General features: G+C 36.2%; 1 protein-coding gene across 2 annotated transcripts in view; it reads left to right on the top strand.

Annotated features, from left to right (window-relative positions):
* Positions 1-5,308: 5,308 nt before the first annotated feature.
* Smp_158100.1 (hypothetical protein) overlaps positions 5,309-13,905 on the top strand; it is a gene marked incomplete at both ends in the record, with an annotated part of 64,618 nt that continues 56,021 nt past the window's right edge. Inside the window, one exon of one of the 2 annotated variants that reach the window (XM_018791708.1) lies at positions 5,309-6,795. In XM_018791708.1, the coding sequence (XP_018645126.1) occupies positions 5,361-6,795 (1,435 nt within the window). The remainder of the gene's footprint in view (positions 6,796-13,905) is intronic. The other variant, XM_018791707.1, reaches the window with a different exon arrangement.

Below are 13,905 nucleotides of genomic sequence, written 5' to 3'. Positions count from 1 at the left end.
ATTTAGTTGAGAAAATTATATGTAGCTTGGTGGTGTGAAACATTCTTTCAACAGATCTTTTCAGTCGATGTGTTAGAATGTCATCCGCTATGTCACCTTTAAAGTCAGGTCTCAGTTACAGGGTTTTTTTACTCACTGAATCACAGTTTCTTCTTTATTTTTAATAATATTTTCTATTCATTTTCTCAAGGGGGTTTTGTGGAGATTTTAGTAGTTTTATATAGTTAAGTGCTCTGACGCAAGACTGGTAGGTCTTGGGTCCGAATCCCGCGAGGCGGGATCGTGGATGCACACTGCTGAGGAGTCCCACAATAGGACGAAACGGCCGTTCAGTGCTTCCAAGTTTTCGATGGTGGTCTAGCTTCAACTAACTCACGATCTTAACTATATAATATTCATTTTCTATTCATCCATTAAGTAAATCGTATAAGAATAGTCCTATAAAATGAAAATGGAGGATGTTAATCTATATATGTTAAGATGTTATGGCTTAATTGTATTATTAGTAACTATGAGAATTATCTATAGGTGTTCATATTTCAATAAAGTCACTACTTAGACCCATTCTTAAATCTATTTACTTCATGATTTTCAACTATCTTTTTAGATGATATTTGAGTTTCTGATTATAAACTAAACCTTATTGTTATATATACTTGAAATCATGAGTCAATTGAAGCTAGACCACCGTAGAAAACCTGGAAGCACTGGACGGCCGTCTCGTCCTATTATGGGACTCCTTAGCAGTGCGCATCCACGATCCCGCCTCGTGAGATTCGAACCCAGGACCTACCAATCTCGCGCCAGAGCACTTAACCGATAGACCACTGAACCCGCATACAACGGTGTTAATGTCTAACTTTAACCAATCCACGAAGTTGAGCAACCTTCTTGTGAAACACTTTTTATTTCTTTCATATAAAAGGTTATAATACACAATTTATTGTTTTAAGAGTTTGTTTATCTAATTAATAATCTAATTATAGTGTTTTACTGAAATGCGAATTATTATGGTGTGGGTTCTTTGTATCCACATAAGTTTATTTATTTATTTATTTAAACACATAAATATTGGTACAAAGGGGCACTAGATATATATGCGCCACACAAATCTCATTTGATTTGTGTGAGGGTTGTGATACTGCTTGGGTGCCCAAACCGAAGCAGGTGGTTTTCTTAGGGGGCCACACCCGAGGTCTTTGACCTAAAGGTCTGATCCACAAGGCAGTGGAGCATCGTAAGGAGATACAGTTCCTTGGTAGCTGGTGATCAACGATTGATTCATACGCCATTTGTTCCCTCAGGGTACTGGAGCCCATGTCCACCATTGGTTTGGAATGAGGGTTTTCCAACTCCCTAGATGGACTCTCCGTGTCCACCAACTCGGTTAAAGCGCCGGACATTCGCTTTTCATCCTTTCGATTTCGTAAACAATACCCCGGCCACTTTGAGAAGGCAGTGAGTAGAACTTCCCTGGCAGAGGCTATATACGCGTGGTCATATGAGAGCATTTGGAGAGGGAGAGCGTACTCTCCCCACTCTCGACCGTACCATGGCATTTGGGGGCATAAGTAGTATATGGTGATGTTAAATACATTCGATTGTTCTTACCCGTTTTCTTGTTCACTACATTATAAATATAATATCAGTATATGAATATAAATTTTATATTTCACATACTTCAGTTTAATTATTCATATAATTTATTCCCAGCAAATACTTGAACTGGGACATGATATATCTCACAATACTTGCAGAAATTTCTATGGAAACAGTCTTTTTAAGTGTATCATGTTTTTTTTTAAAACATACTTTACATTCAAGTACATCTAAGAGAAGAAGGTATCCTTTAACTATACGTACTTGGAAATAAAAATAAAAATTTTTTTTTCTTTTATATTCATATTAGTAAGTTCTCTATCTATCAAAAGTATGTAAACTAAGGTCAGTAAGACGTTATTGTACAGTATCTAAGTTACATTGATTTTGTTCTCTTCAAAATACTTTCTTTTTCTGTGACAATCTACTTATTTACTCTATTTGTATCATTCAAAATATCTCTTGAAGTACTTAGAAGTCGGATTCTTCAAGTGTATCATTATTTTATGTCTTTTGTCCACACACTACTAACATCCTAAAGGTCTCAGTATAATCGTGCATGAGTAAATTTTCCTAAGTTTCTGCTACCCCGACCGTTGCTGCTACCTTGACGTGGTGATCGGGCTTGCCTACCCTGATGAACCAATCGAGCTATATTGGCTGGAACAATCGTTCCTCAAGGTCCTACCATGCCAAGCAGGTCGGTTGAAGAGCGGTAAGACTAAAAGCAGCAAACCAAAGGTCCGAAGGCGAAGTCGTACTGCTGACTGTACAAAGGTGTGATGGCAGTAAGGTATTTCCTTCAGACAACCAGCATGACAGCGATGCTGCCTTCCCACAAGGAGGGGTGGGGTTAGAGAAGGTCGACTCCGAAAATGCACACCTCACCTTATCCCACGGATATCCGTCTCCGGCAGTAAGGTCCCAACAAGTGCGGAGCTCACACAAAAATTACCCACAAACAGGTCGTGTGTGACCGACCTCAAGCAGTTGTCCCTTGAGCACTGCGGTCACGCTCTCAGGTCATTAAGACCACTTCTAACCCGATTTCCTTTTCAGGTACCTCTAGAAGAACCCTTCCACAGTGTGGGCAACCGGGAGGTGATAACTGCCCTCATACCTCTAACAGCACTCAAGTTTTCAATGGTGGTCTAATAATAATCGGTTCATGATCTCAATCAAAAGCATAATAATCTCCACAACCCAATACTGATATTATTAATTATCTGAATAAATAATAGTGTTGTGACTTCATAAAAGGCCGTCGCCAATTTGTTACGACTATAAGAATAAGGCCGTATGCCAATTTATTATCTTATGTCCGACTTTTTATCACATGATTTATCCACCACTCGGAATACGACTACTCCAATTTTTACACTGTGCCAAATCAATGACGTTCAACGGGTATGAGCAGTCTAGTGTCCTTATTGATCTCTTGTCCGCCTAGCCCTTCCAATTGAGTCCGAAAACACCAATTACAGCTTCTACCATGCGAATCATTTATTTCAAGCACACTCAGTTTATATACCAGACAGACAGACAGATGGCATCACACCATATAATAGAAAATAATATTTGTACAAGATCAAGCCAAATGTGTCTGTGAACGTGGGATACAGTAATCAATAAACTGAGTATAATTTAGGAACAGTAATTCGTACGATAATAATCCTTAGGTCAAAATGAAGCCTATAATAAGATGAATATAGATATACACAATCTAGTTACTCAATAGTTAAACAATAAGAATATATATAGAATAATAGTCCTTTATTAGATCCTGGGAGTTACCCGTACTTATGTCTTCACCAAGATATAACAAATAGATGACTGGAAAGTACAAGAAACCCCACTAAAACGGCAGATCCATATGAAAATGGGTGTTTTTCAATCCTCATAAACACCTCTTTATATTTAAAAAATTTTTTTTTCTCGAATTTTACTGACTTTCGATGTAGCTCACTTCATATGTTAGTTATGCAGATTATATAATAGTCATCGATTACTTATGTGATGACGGCTCTCAGTGAACTTAAGGAAGCCCCAAGAAGCTCTGAAATAGCCAAAGACATTCCATCCAATCATCGTTTGAAAGAACATCTCAGAATCTCAACGTGTAGTTGCTCGGCTGGATAAATGCTAAAAACCATTTGATGCTTTTAATGATGATTTCGTTGCTACTAAAAACTATAAATACTTGAGTCTTTTATACCACAGTGACTAGTTGGAATAAGATTTCTTTCCACCCATCTTCTGTCTTCTAACTTGCGACTTGGAGGATTCAAGCGTTTGAGTGCTCAAGTCGTACGCGGTAAAGCAAAAATTCAAGTTATAGGTTATAGGAAGTAAATAATTGAAATTTGAATATGAATGAAAAAATGTTTCCAGATAAAAGGTATTTCTGTGCCAACTTATGAAGTCCATTCAAATAAACAATGGATTCATTTTTGTATTGGTTGCTTGAATCTTCCCTTTGATATTTACGACTCATAATGATTTTGACTTAAAACAACATCGAGGCGATCCTCATTGGATGTACATATGCTAATAAGCGACTGATCAATTGCAGCCCTAAACACCAATGAAAAGATTCAAACAACCAATACAAAATTGTATTAAAGTTCACCCTATCGCACAAGCTAGTGGCTATTGGGACTCAGCAGCTAAGTAAGTAACTCAATGATGATTGAAGCGAACGGTACTGACTTCGAATCCCGGAGTAAACATCAGCTCTGGGATGCAGTTAAATCCAGCTGACGAGTCCAAAATAGGACGGAACGCTCGTCCTGGATTTCACTGATAGCTAATATCTTTTCAGCTTATGACAATTATGGAATTTCCTCAACACATGAGTTTATCTCAAGTATAATCTATCGATAATTAAAATGAAGTATTGTTCACCAATTATCATTTCAATGAATGATTTCAGGACAAAATTTGGCTGTTCTGATTGAAATAACGATTTTTCTTCCATTTGAGTATAAGTCTACTCTGTATACTATTCTGTAACTATGACACATGGCATTTCATTACAGTAAACATAAGTAGATTGCTAGTACTTGATTATAGGTATGGTTAAAGCATTCCTCACATAAATTGAAATCACAGAATCAGTGATAATAAGTTGGTTTATATATTACTATCTAGAGATGACTATTATTCGAATTGCGCTAGAAGATTCATCAAATAGTGAAAGTAGCATAGAGTTGAACATTTTTCACAATGAAACTAGTTCTGTTCTACACGACACACTGTTGAATGGAAGGCAAAGAGTAGTAGAAGAACCCCTGTCACAATGCATTTCTAATTAACTTTACCAATATAGATGTAGGTAGAAAAGTAAGTACATTGGAAGAATAGAAAGATCGGTATGAACTTTTGTTACTGAATATATGTCAGTCTTTATTCATGTTTGGTCTTTGGTCTTGATTCACTCCAAAAGAATATCCTTCCTTTTAATTTTTATATGTCTTCATTACTCAACCCTTGTTACGAATTTGATTCAGAATATGGTTCATTAGAATATTGTCAAAGTCTTGAAAAGCCTGAGCTGAACTGCCAATCTCCTAGAAATCTAGATAATTATTCAGAAATCCCTACTAAGATCAAACATACATAATTCTTTTGTAGAAAACCTTTATATATTTTTCGATTTCATTTATTTCAGCTAAACTAATCTAACCGGATGGATTGGTAAACAGATAAAGTGGTCTTCAGGTAACCTGTGAAAGGTGGTTTCTAAGTTAAGCAATAACGAAATGACTACAGTCTGGACAGCAAGCAATATACGCCGACAAGATGGACGTTACAACAGTCTATCTAGGAGTCTAGGGTCATTAATGTCAATTGTACTCGATGAGGATAAATCTCCATCTGTGTTGATTTTTTCTAATCAATCGCCAAGAGAGACTAATTTACAAACAAGTGTCTCTGTTGGTGACCAAGTCGGAGATGAGAATATTTTGCCATTAAATGGATTAAGTTTTCGTTCATTACAAACAGACTCTTCTTCATCGATTGCATTTGTTGGCAAAAAAATTAAACGTGAGTATCAATCGGCGTTTGTATTGCCTGATAAACAAACAATTGGTATTATTCGTCAAGAAGCGTTTATGACTGAAGAAGGTTTAGCTCAAGTCACGCTTAGTTTATGCGTTTCGACTAATTTAGATAGTTTACAAGTTAGTAAAAGTGAAAGGATATGTGATTATCTTGATACGGATTATTGGGCTTCCATTTTATTAGCTTCCACTGAATCTCACGATGCTGAACTACTAGGATATATGGGACCTGAATATACTTCAAGAAAACCGAATCGTTTTAACTTTGAACGTTCTGAAAGCCGACGACGTAAACGAGAAATTGTGCTTGTTCAAGAAGAGATTGAAGATAGTGATGAAAAAGATAATGTTGGAAAATTCGATAGTAGCAATATTTTGCCTGAAAGTGTTACAGTGTACGAAAAGTTATATCCTAAAGGGAAGGAGGAATCTGATTCTCAGACAAGCCGATTAATCCTGCATCCTCCACCACCCTTTCCACCTCCACAACTGCCAGAATCACCCCTGCCTTCACCACCAAAAACTTTAAAAGTATCTGAAAGAAATGCTTCACCAAAACCACAACCAATTTCAAGTAGGAATTCATGTCAGCCAAAAGAACAAGCTCCAATAATTGGACGAGCTGAGCCACCCGGAAAAACTAAACCAATTGTAAGTAGTCCAAAATCTAAAGAAAATTTTGAAAAACTTAAACGTCAATGGAATAATCGTATTGCTCAAATGCAAGAACATTTAGATAATCAATATCGTGATACACCAACATCACTACCACAAACTTATACAGAAGGACATCGTGGTTCTACGGTTACATCAATTTTGCCTACAGTAGATAAACGATCTTCTGATCCATATGTAAAAAGTCGAATCTCATCGACTGACCGAAGATCCTCCCCTGAACAAGCATATGATCATCAATCTCTTCCGGATAGAACTTCAATGGACCATGGATCAGATAAAGAGAATTTTATTTTTCAAGGCTTTGATTATATTAGTTCATCATTACCGGGTTCCGGTGATCTAGTGGATCCGGTGACGGAACGTTGTGAAAAAGATGCACAATTTATTTATAGTCAAGCAAGATTATTTGTTAATCAACAAAATATAGGCAGATTAAGTCCACGAAAATTATCAGGTAAAGAAATTATTTTATTTATTTTGTCATATTATTGTTGTTTGCTTAAGTTAAGTACTGATTGATTTATTGATTATATTACTGTTTGATTGAAAAAAGGCTTACCACTGTACCGATAAGTAATTTCCCTTTGCTCTGTGGAATAAGAGTTTTTTTGGCACGAAACAGTTTCATGGGGTATAAAACTATAGCTAAGGAATCAGATTCAGATTTGTACACTGTAAAAAACGTTAAGTATACTGAGTTTGGCCGGGTAAACTTTAAGCAGATCGGGAAATATTTAGAAACTTGATAGCTTGGATTGTTGAAAGGAATTAGTAACATAATAGTAATCTTATAATTCATTTATTTATTTAAAGACATAAATATTGGTACAAAGAGGCACCAGATATGTGTGAGGGCTGTGATACTTCCCGGGTGCCCAAACCGAAACAGGTGGTTTTCTTAGGGGGCCACACCCCAAGCCTTTGACCTGAAGATCTGATCCATAAGCCAGTGAAGCATTGTGAGGAGATGCAGTCCCATGGTAGCCGGTGACCAACGATTGATTCATACGCCATTTGTACCCTCAGGGTACTGGAGCCCATGTCCAAAATTGGTTTAGAATGAGGGTTTCCCAACTCCCCTAGGTGTATCCTCTATATCTACCAACCTGGGTAAAGCGCCGGACATTCGCTTTTCATCCTCTCAATTTCGTAAACAACACCGGGGCCACGAGAAGGCAGTGAGTAAGACTTCCTTGTCAGAGGCTATATACGCGTGGTCATATGAGAGCATTTGGAGAGGGAGAGCGTACTCTCTCCACTCTCGGCCGTACCATGGCATTTGGGGGCATAAGTAGTATATGGTGATGTCAAATACATTCGATTGTTTAATTAGTCTTTATACTAATTCAATTTTAATTATGATGTAATATCTGGTGTATTATATGTTTAGAAGCAAGATATTACATTATTATTACATTATTACGTGTCTGTGAACGTGGGAGACAATAATGAATGAACTGAATATAACTTAGGGACAATAAATCGTATAATAATAATCCTTAGGTCAAAATGAAGCTTATAATAAAATAAGTATAGATATACATAATCTAATCACTTAATAGTTACACATTAGGAATATATATAGAATAATAGCCCATTATTAGATCCTGGGAGTTACCCGTACTCTTGTCTTCGCTAGGATATAACATGGGTTATAAGTAAAGATGGATAGTGGCTAGCAGTGGAATCCAGGATGCGAGTTTCGTCCTATTTGGGACTCGTCAGCCGTATGTACCTGTATCTCAGATTTGATATTCACTCTTAGACTCGAACCAGTACTGTTCGCTTCCAACGCCATTGCGTTATCCATCTTTACTTATATTAAATTAAGGCTATATCGAGGAAATACGCGCAGTATGCACATAAACCAATAAGAGACTGATCAATTGCAGTCCTAAGCATCAACGGGAAGATTCAAACAAACAATACCAAGTGAATATAATACAGATTGTTTACAGAATAGAAGTTTGAGAGAAAAAAGCAATGTATTTGTTAATATGACCCTATCACGATGACTGTTTTAGTTAATGGAAAAGAAAACATATTATCATTTCAACAGTGTAAACGATTTTGTAGTAAAAAAAATCTTTCTGAAGCAAGAAACAGCATCCAGAGAATCAAGATTAGATTGAAGAATTAACTAATCTTTAAATAAACGATATACATAATTATAGTTTTATTTAAAACAGAAGGCTTACTTACTTACTTACGCCTGTTACCCCTCGTCGAGGAGCATAGGCCGCTCATCAGCATTCTCCATCCAACTCTGTCCTGAGTATTCCTTCCTAGTTCTTTCCAGTTTTTATTCATCCTTTTCATATCTGCTTCTATTTCCCGGCGTAATGTGTTCTTTGGCTTTTCTCTTTTCCGCTTCCCTTCCAGATTCCAAGTTAGGGATTGTCTTGTAATGCAGTTTGGTGATTTCCTTAATGTATGTCCTATCCACTTCAAACGTCTTTTCCTAATTTCCTCTTCAGCAGAGTTTAAATGGTTTGGATTGTTTTTTCTGGTTAGCGTTTTTTTTAGCGAGTTAGCTTTTCTACGGGATGGGGTCGCTAACCCCATGCCCAACCCTCCTCCTTTACCTGGGCTTGGGCCTGGCAGTAACTCTTGAAGAGCTACAGGCGGAGTTAAAACAGAAGGCATTTATGGATAATCTAAATGAATCTCTACATAATTTAAAATTCTAATACAAAATACCTATACTTCATTGGTTGTTCAAGGTTATGGAATCCATCAAGGATAATACCTTTTCTTTAAAGTTTTATCTAATTGAATTATTAATCAATACACTCAAGAACGTACTACTTTCTTTATAACCTCAAAGTAATACTCTTGATTGGTTAATATCTAAAAAATGACCTTGATTACCATAACATTGATATTTACACCTCAACTGTTGTTTAAAACATACAAAGTCAACTGACTAGTGTTTACTTTAAATATCTTCAATATATATAGATTATGTATCTCCACAAGTTATTTACCTGTTTTAATTTTTATACATTGAATGTTGATTCCAATTAGATTAAAAAACAAGTCACCATGACGATCCATTTCTAAGCATAAATTACAAATCTGTGTTAAATAAGTGAATTTTTTTTATTGATCACATTGTACTCAGTTACTATAAGATTCTCATGTGATCAAATGATAGAAGTATTTTTTCAAGTAATATTGGAGAAAAACAAAATAACAATGTACTTTATTTGTATCCATCCGTTTTTGGAAGATAATTAGTATATTTGGAAACTTTTGTAGTCCTTGTATATATATATATATAGACCACCATGGAAAACCTAGAAGCACTGGACGGCGGTTTCGTCTGATCATGGAACTCCACGATCCCGCACTCGCGAGACATTAACACCGTTGGGTGCCGGCTCAGTGGTCTGGGTACAAATCTCAAGAGGCGGGATCGTGGATGTGCACTGCTGAGGAGTCCCATAATAGGACGAAACGGCCGTTCAGTGCTTCCAGGTTTTCTCTGGTGGTCTAGCTTCAATTGACTCATGACTTCAACTTATAAATATATATATATATATATATGCCGTTCGATATGTAGGGTACTTAAATCCAGGGTAACAATTTGCAATTTGGGTTTCCCTATTATTAACCTCCCTTAATGGGTCAATTCTAAATTGAGTATTTAAGTGAATAGATATATCTAAATGTATGAATCGATGATAAAACAGTATTCTTAAGAATATGATCAAATTATATTGTTAACATTGTCATCATAATGCCTGTGAATAAACGGGTTCGTCCTTATCTTTATTTGTCTCTATAACAACTCATCTTAAGTTCATAGAATAATTATGATGGGCTGTTAGCGGTGGAAACTGTAAACATGGTTCGTTGGCTGAATGGTGTTTGTTTCTCAACTATATTGGAGATACATTGGTTGTAAGCATGAGACCTAAGTCAGGTAGTAATATCTGTCACCATTAATTGTTCATTCCTCTATACTTCATTATCGTATCAACTGATACATTAATTATCAGAAGGGGTTTTGTGGAGATTTAGTATTTTCATAGTTGAAAGCATGATTCAATTAAAGCTAGACCACCATGGACAACCTGGAAGCACTGGACGGCCATTTCGTCCTATTATGGGACTCCTCGACAGTGTGCATCCACGATCCCTCACTCGCGAGATTCAAACCCACGACCTACCAGTCTCGAGCCAGAGACCTTAACTGTTAGACCACTGAGTCGGCATCAACTGATTTAGTTGGTCGGTCACATGGAAAACTTAATCGATAGAATTTTTCAAGTCTTTGAAATGTACTGAATGCTCTATGTATGAAATGGTTGTTAAATTTCTTATCGGCATCACAAAAATGATGAAGTGGAAATAGTAATTTTATGGTTAGTATGGTTTTTCTTAAACTCAATCATCCTGTGAATTTGAACCCACTTACACTTGTCTGGAAAAATTAATGGAGTGTCATGCTTTGTATATAAAATTTCACATGAATTCTAAAATTACAGTCAATAGAATCTAAGGTGATAAAATTCCCACGATATATTTTAAACTTTAGACATTCACTAATCTTCTACATAACGGTCATAACATGGCCAAGTGTATATAGCCTGTGCCAGCGAAGTCCTACTCACTGCCTTCTCACAGCGGCGGGGTGTTGCTTACGAAATTGAGAGGATGAAAAGCGAATGTCCGGCGTTTTAACCGGGTCGCTGGACACGGAGAGTCCACCTAGTACAGTCGGAAAACCGTGATTCCAAACTAATTGTGTACATGGGCTCCAGTATCCTGAGGGAACAAACGGCGTATGAATCAGTCGTTGGTCACCGGCTACCATGGGACTGCATCTCCTCACAATGCTCCATTGCCTTGTGGATTAGATCTTTAGATCAAAAGATCCGGGTGTGGTCCCCTAAGAAAACCACCTGCTTCAGTTTGGGCACCTGGGGAGTACCACAGCCCTCACACAAATCAAATGAGATTTGTGTGGCGTGTATATATATCTGGTACCCCTTTGTGCCAATATTTATGTGTTTAAATAAAATTAAATCAATAAACTGCATAACGGTAGCCAGAGCCCCTATGAATGAATACAAATTTTGACGGAGATTGTCATCTTTGTTTCTTGGCTTATCATTAACATCTAATTTGTTTGTACATATTGTTTATTGTCTTACCAAGATCGAATCAGTTTTGTGTACAAAATGCAGACATTCTCACTGAGTGTTAGTCTTTCGTCAGAACTGTAATTGTAAAAGTGATTTGTATGGACAATGTTATTTTTGGAGTCATTGTCTTATTGATGTTTCAAATCCAGTAATTTAAAACACAACTTCACGATTTTCTGCTGATTGCTACCAACTACCTGACATCAAACAAAAAGGTTGATCATCATTTCCAATCAGTTGTATTGGTTCCTTCATTGTAACCTGATCGACAGAATCTAGTCACCTCCAAAGAATAAGTGAACATGATGCCTCAGTTTTACTGAGGATCGATCTAGTTCTATGCCGATCACTGTTAATACTTCTGACCTGGGTTACAATTACTTGGAAATCACCATTTCCATGAAAATTTTAGATACGCCTTGATGACGTGTACTAATAAAAGCGAAACAATTGTGAGTCTACTAGCTAATTTTCTACAACTATCTAACACAAATTACATAACTACATCGAAAACCCATTTAGTATTGTTTGTTTGAATCTTTCCATTGATGTTTAGGACTGCAAATGATCAATCTCTAATTGGCATATGTGCATACTGTGCGTATTGTCTCGATATAGCCTTAATTCACAAGCATTGTAAGCAATCACTAATTGATTTTATGATTGTTACTTGAAGGATTCGGATAAATCTACCGACAGATTCTCATGTTACATATATATGTTTGTATGTTATGAACTAACCAATGTTCATTAGAAACTTACATATTCATTTGATACTCTCTTCAATTTTAACGTTTATTTCTATGTTCATTTTTGTTTGAAGTAAGTTCGAGACTCATATTCAATAAATATCGTACACAAAACATACCCACGTTAATACAACCACTAGATATGAGTGATGAGTGACATTATCGAGTAATAACTAGATCAATCATTTAAAAATAAACTTCTATTGTCACTAACCGAATTACAAAATTAGCATATTGATTCTAAGAAATGAATGCTGAATTGTTAAATGTATGCGTTTGTGTGCATGCATTTTTTGTTTTTGTGATGCATTATATAAAGATGGAAACAAGAAAAAAGAGTGATACACCTCACTGATCATCATATCATTCATCTTCACATTGTGTTAATGAAATATACTTTGGCACACATGAAAGATAACTATTAGTATAGTATAGTATAATGATATATACGAATTTCCATACGGAATCATCAACAGGTTGACAGGCTACTTTCAGTTTTTATGTTCGTATGTGATTGAGTGCATGAATGAATGACAATTATGTGACGCTGATATTCAATTCTGTGTTCTAGAGTAGGATTCAAAAACATATTCAACTGATATCAAACAATGTTTTCATCTTGAACTAAGGATGAACAACTAGGATGTGATATCTGACTATAATCACAATTACCACTGATTTAGGCTGTGCTGATAAGTGCGGGTTTTTTGATTGAGATTCATGATATAACCGTAATCAATAGTTGAAGACTGTAAGGGATACGAACAGAAATCAGTTACGATGACAGAGATTCATTCGTATTGTTTTAATCGTTTCTTAGGTTCTGAACATTGTCTGATACATCAACCTTTAATTATCAGAAGGGGTTTTGTGGAGATTTAGTATTTTTCATGATTGAAAGCGCGAGTTAATTGAAGCTAGACCACTATGGAAAACCTTGAAGCACTGGACGGCCGTTTCGTCCTATTATGGAACTCCTTAACAGTGCACATCCACGATCCCGCACTCGCGGGATTCGAACCCAGGACCTACCAATCTCGCGCCAGAGCCCTTAACCGATTAGCCTTTGTTTTATATCTCCAATAGTTTGTTTTATATTTTTATATCATTCTTTTTACTACTATTTATAACATTATAACCACTTGGTTGTTCTAGTCATTTAGTTGTTTACTAGTTTTCCTATGTTCTGATGCAAAGTGTAACAATTTTGTATTAGATTCGGGGTTGCTTATATCGATCTCTCTTGTTTATTCATCCGACTTGTTATGTGTTCGCACACTGATTCTCAATAAGATTATAATAATATTACGAAAACATTTTAGTACATTACGCTAACTAGTCTTGAGTAAAGACAAATGCACCCCGTGAATCCCATCGCCCAATACACTGAAAAGGAATGCTTGTATGACTTGACTTCAACTTATAAATATTCACTCACCATCATTTCGAAATCAAGAAACCCTGAACAACTGTTTCATCTCCACTTCGGATTTTTTACTGCTTTCCAGGATCGTGAATGTACAACACTGAAGAGTCCTACATTAGGACGAAACCTTTATTCTGTCCTCGTTAGATCTCAAAAGTTCTCCAGTTAGTACTAATCCCTAAAAAACTTGATTTTAGGTTAGCGTTTTTAGTTTTTATTAAAATTGATTACAATGG

This window comes from Schistosoma mansoni (genome assembly GCF_000237925.1).
Source record: "Schistosoma mansoni, WGS project CABG00000000 data, chromosome 1 unplaced supercontig 0094, strain Puerto Rico, whole genome shotgun sequence".
Classification (NCBI taxonomy): Eukaryota; Metazoa; Platyhelminthes; class Trematoda; order Strigeidida; family Schistosomatidae; genus Schistosoma; species Schistosoma mansoni.
The sequence above is the reverse complement of the archived record's forward strand: the minus strand, read 5'-3'. Positions and strand labels throughout refer to the sequence as shown.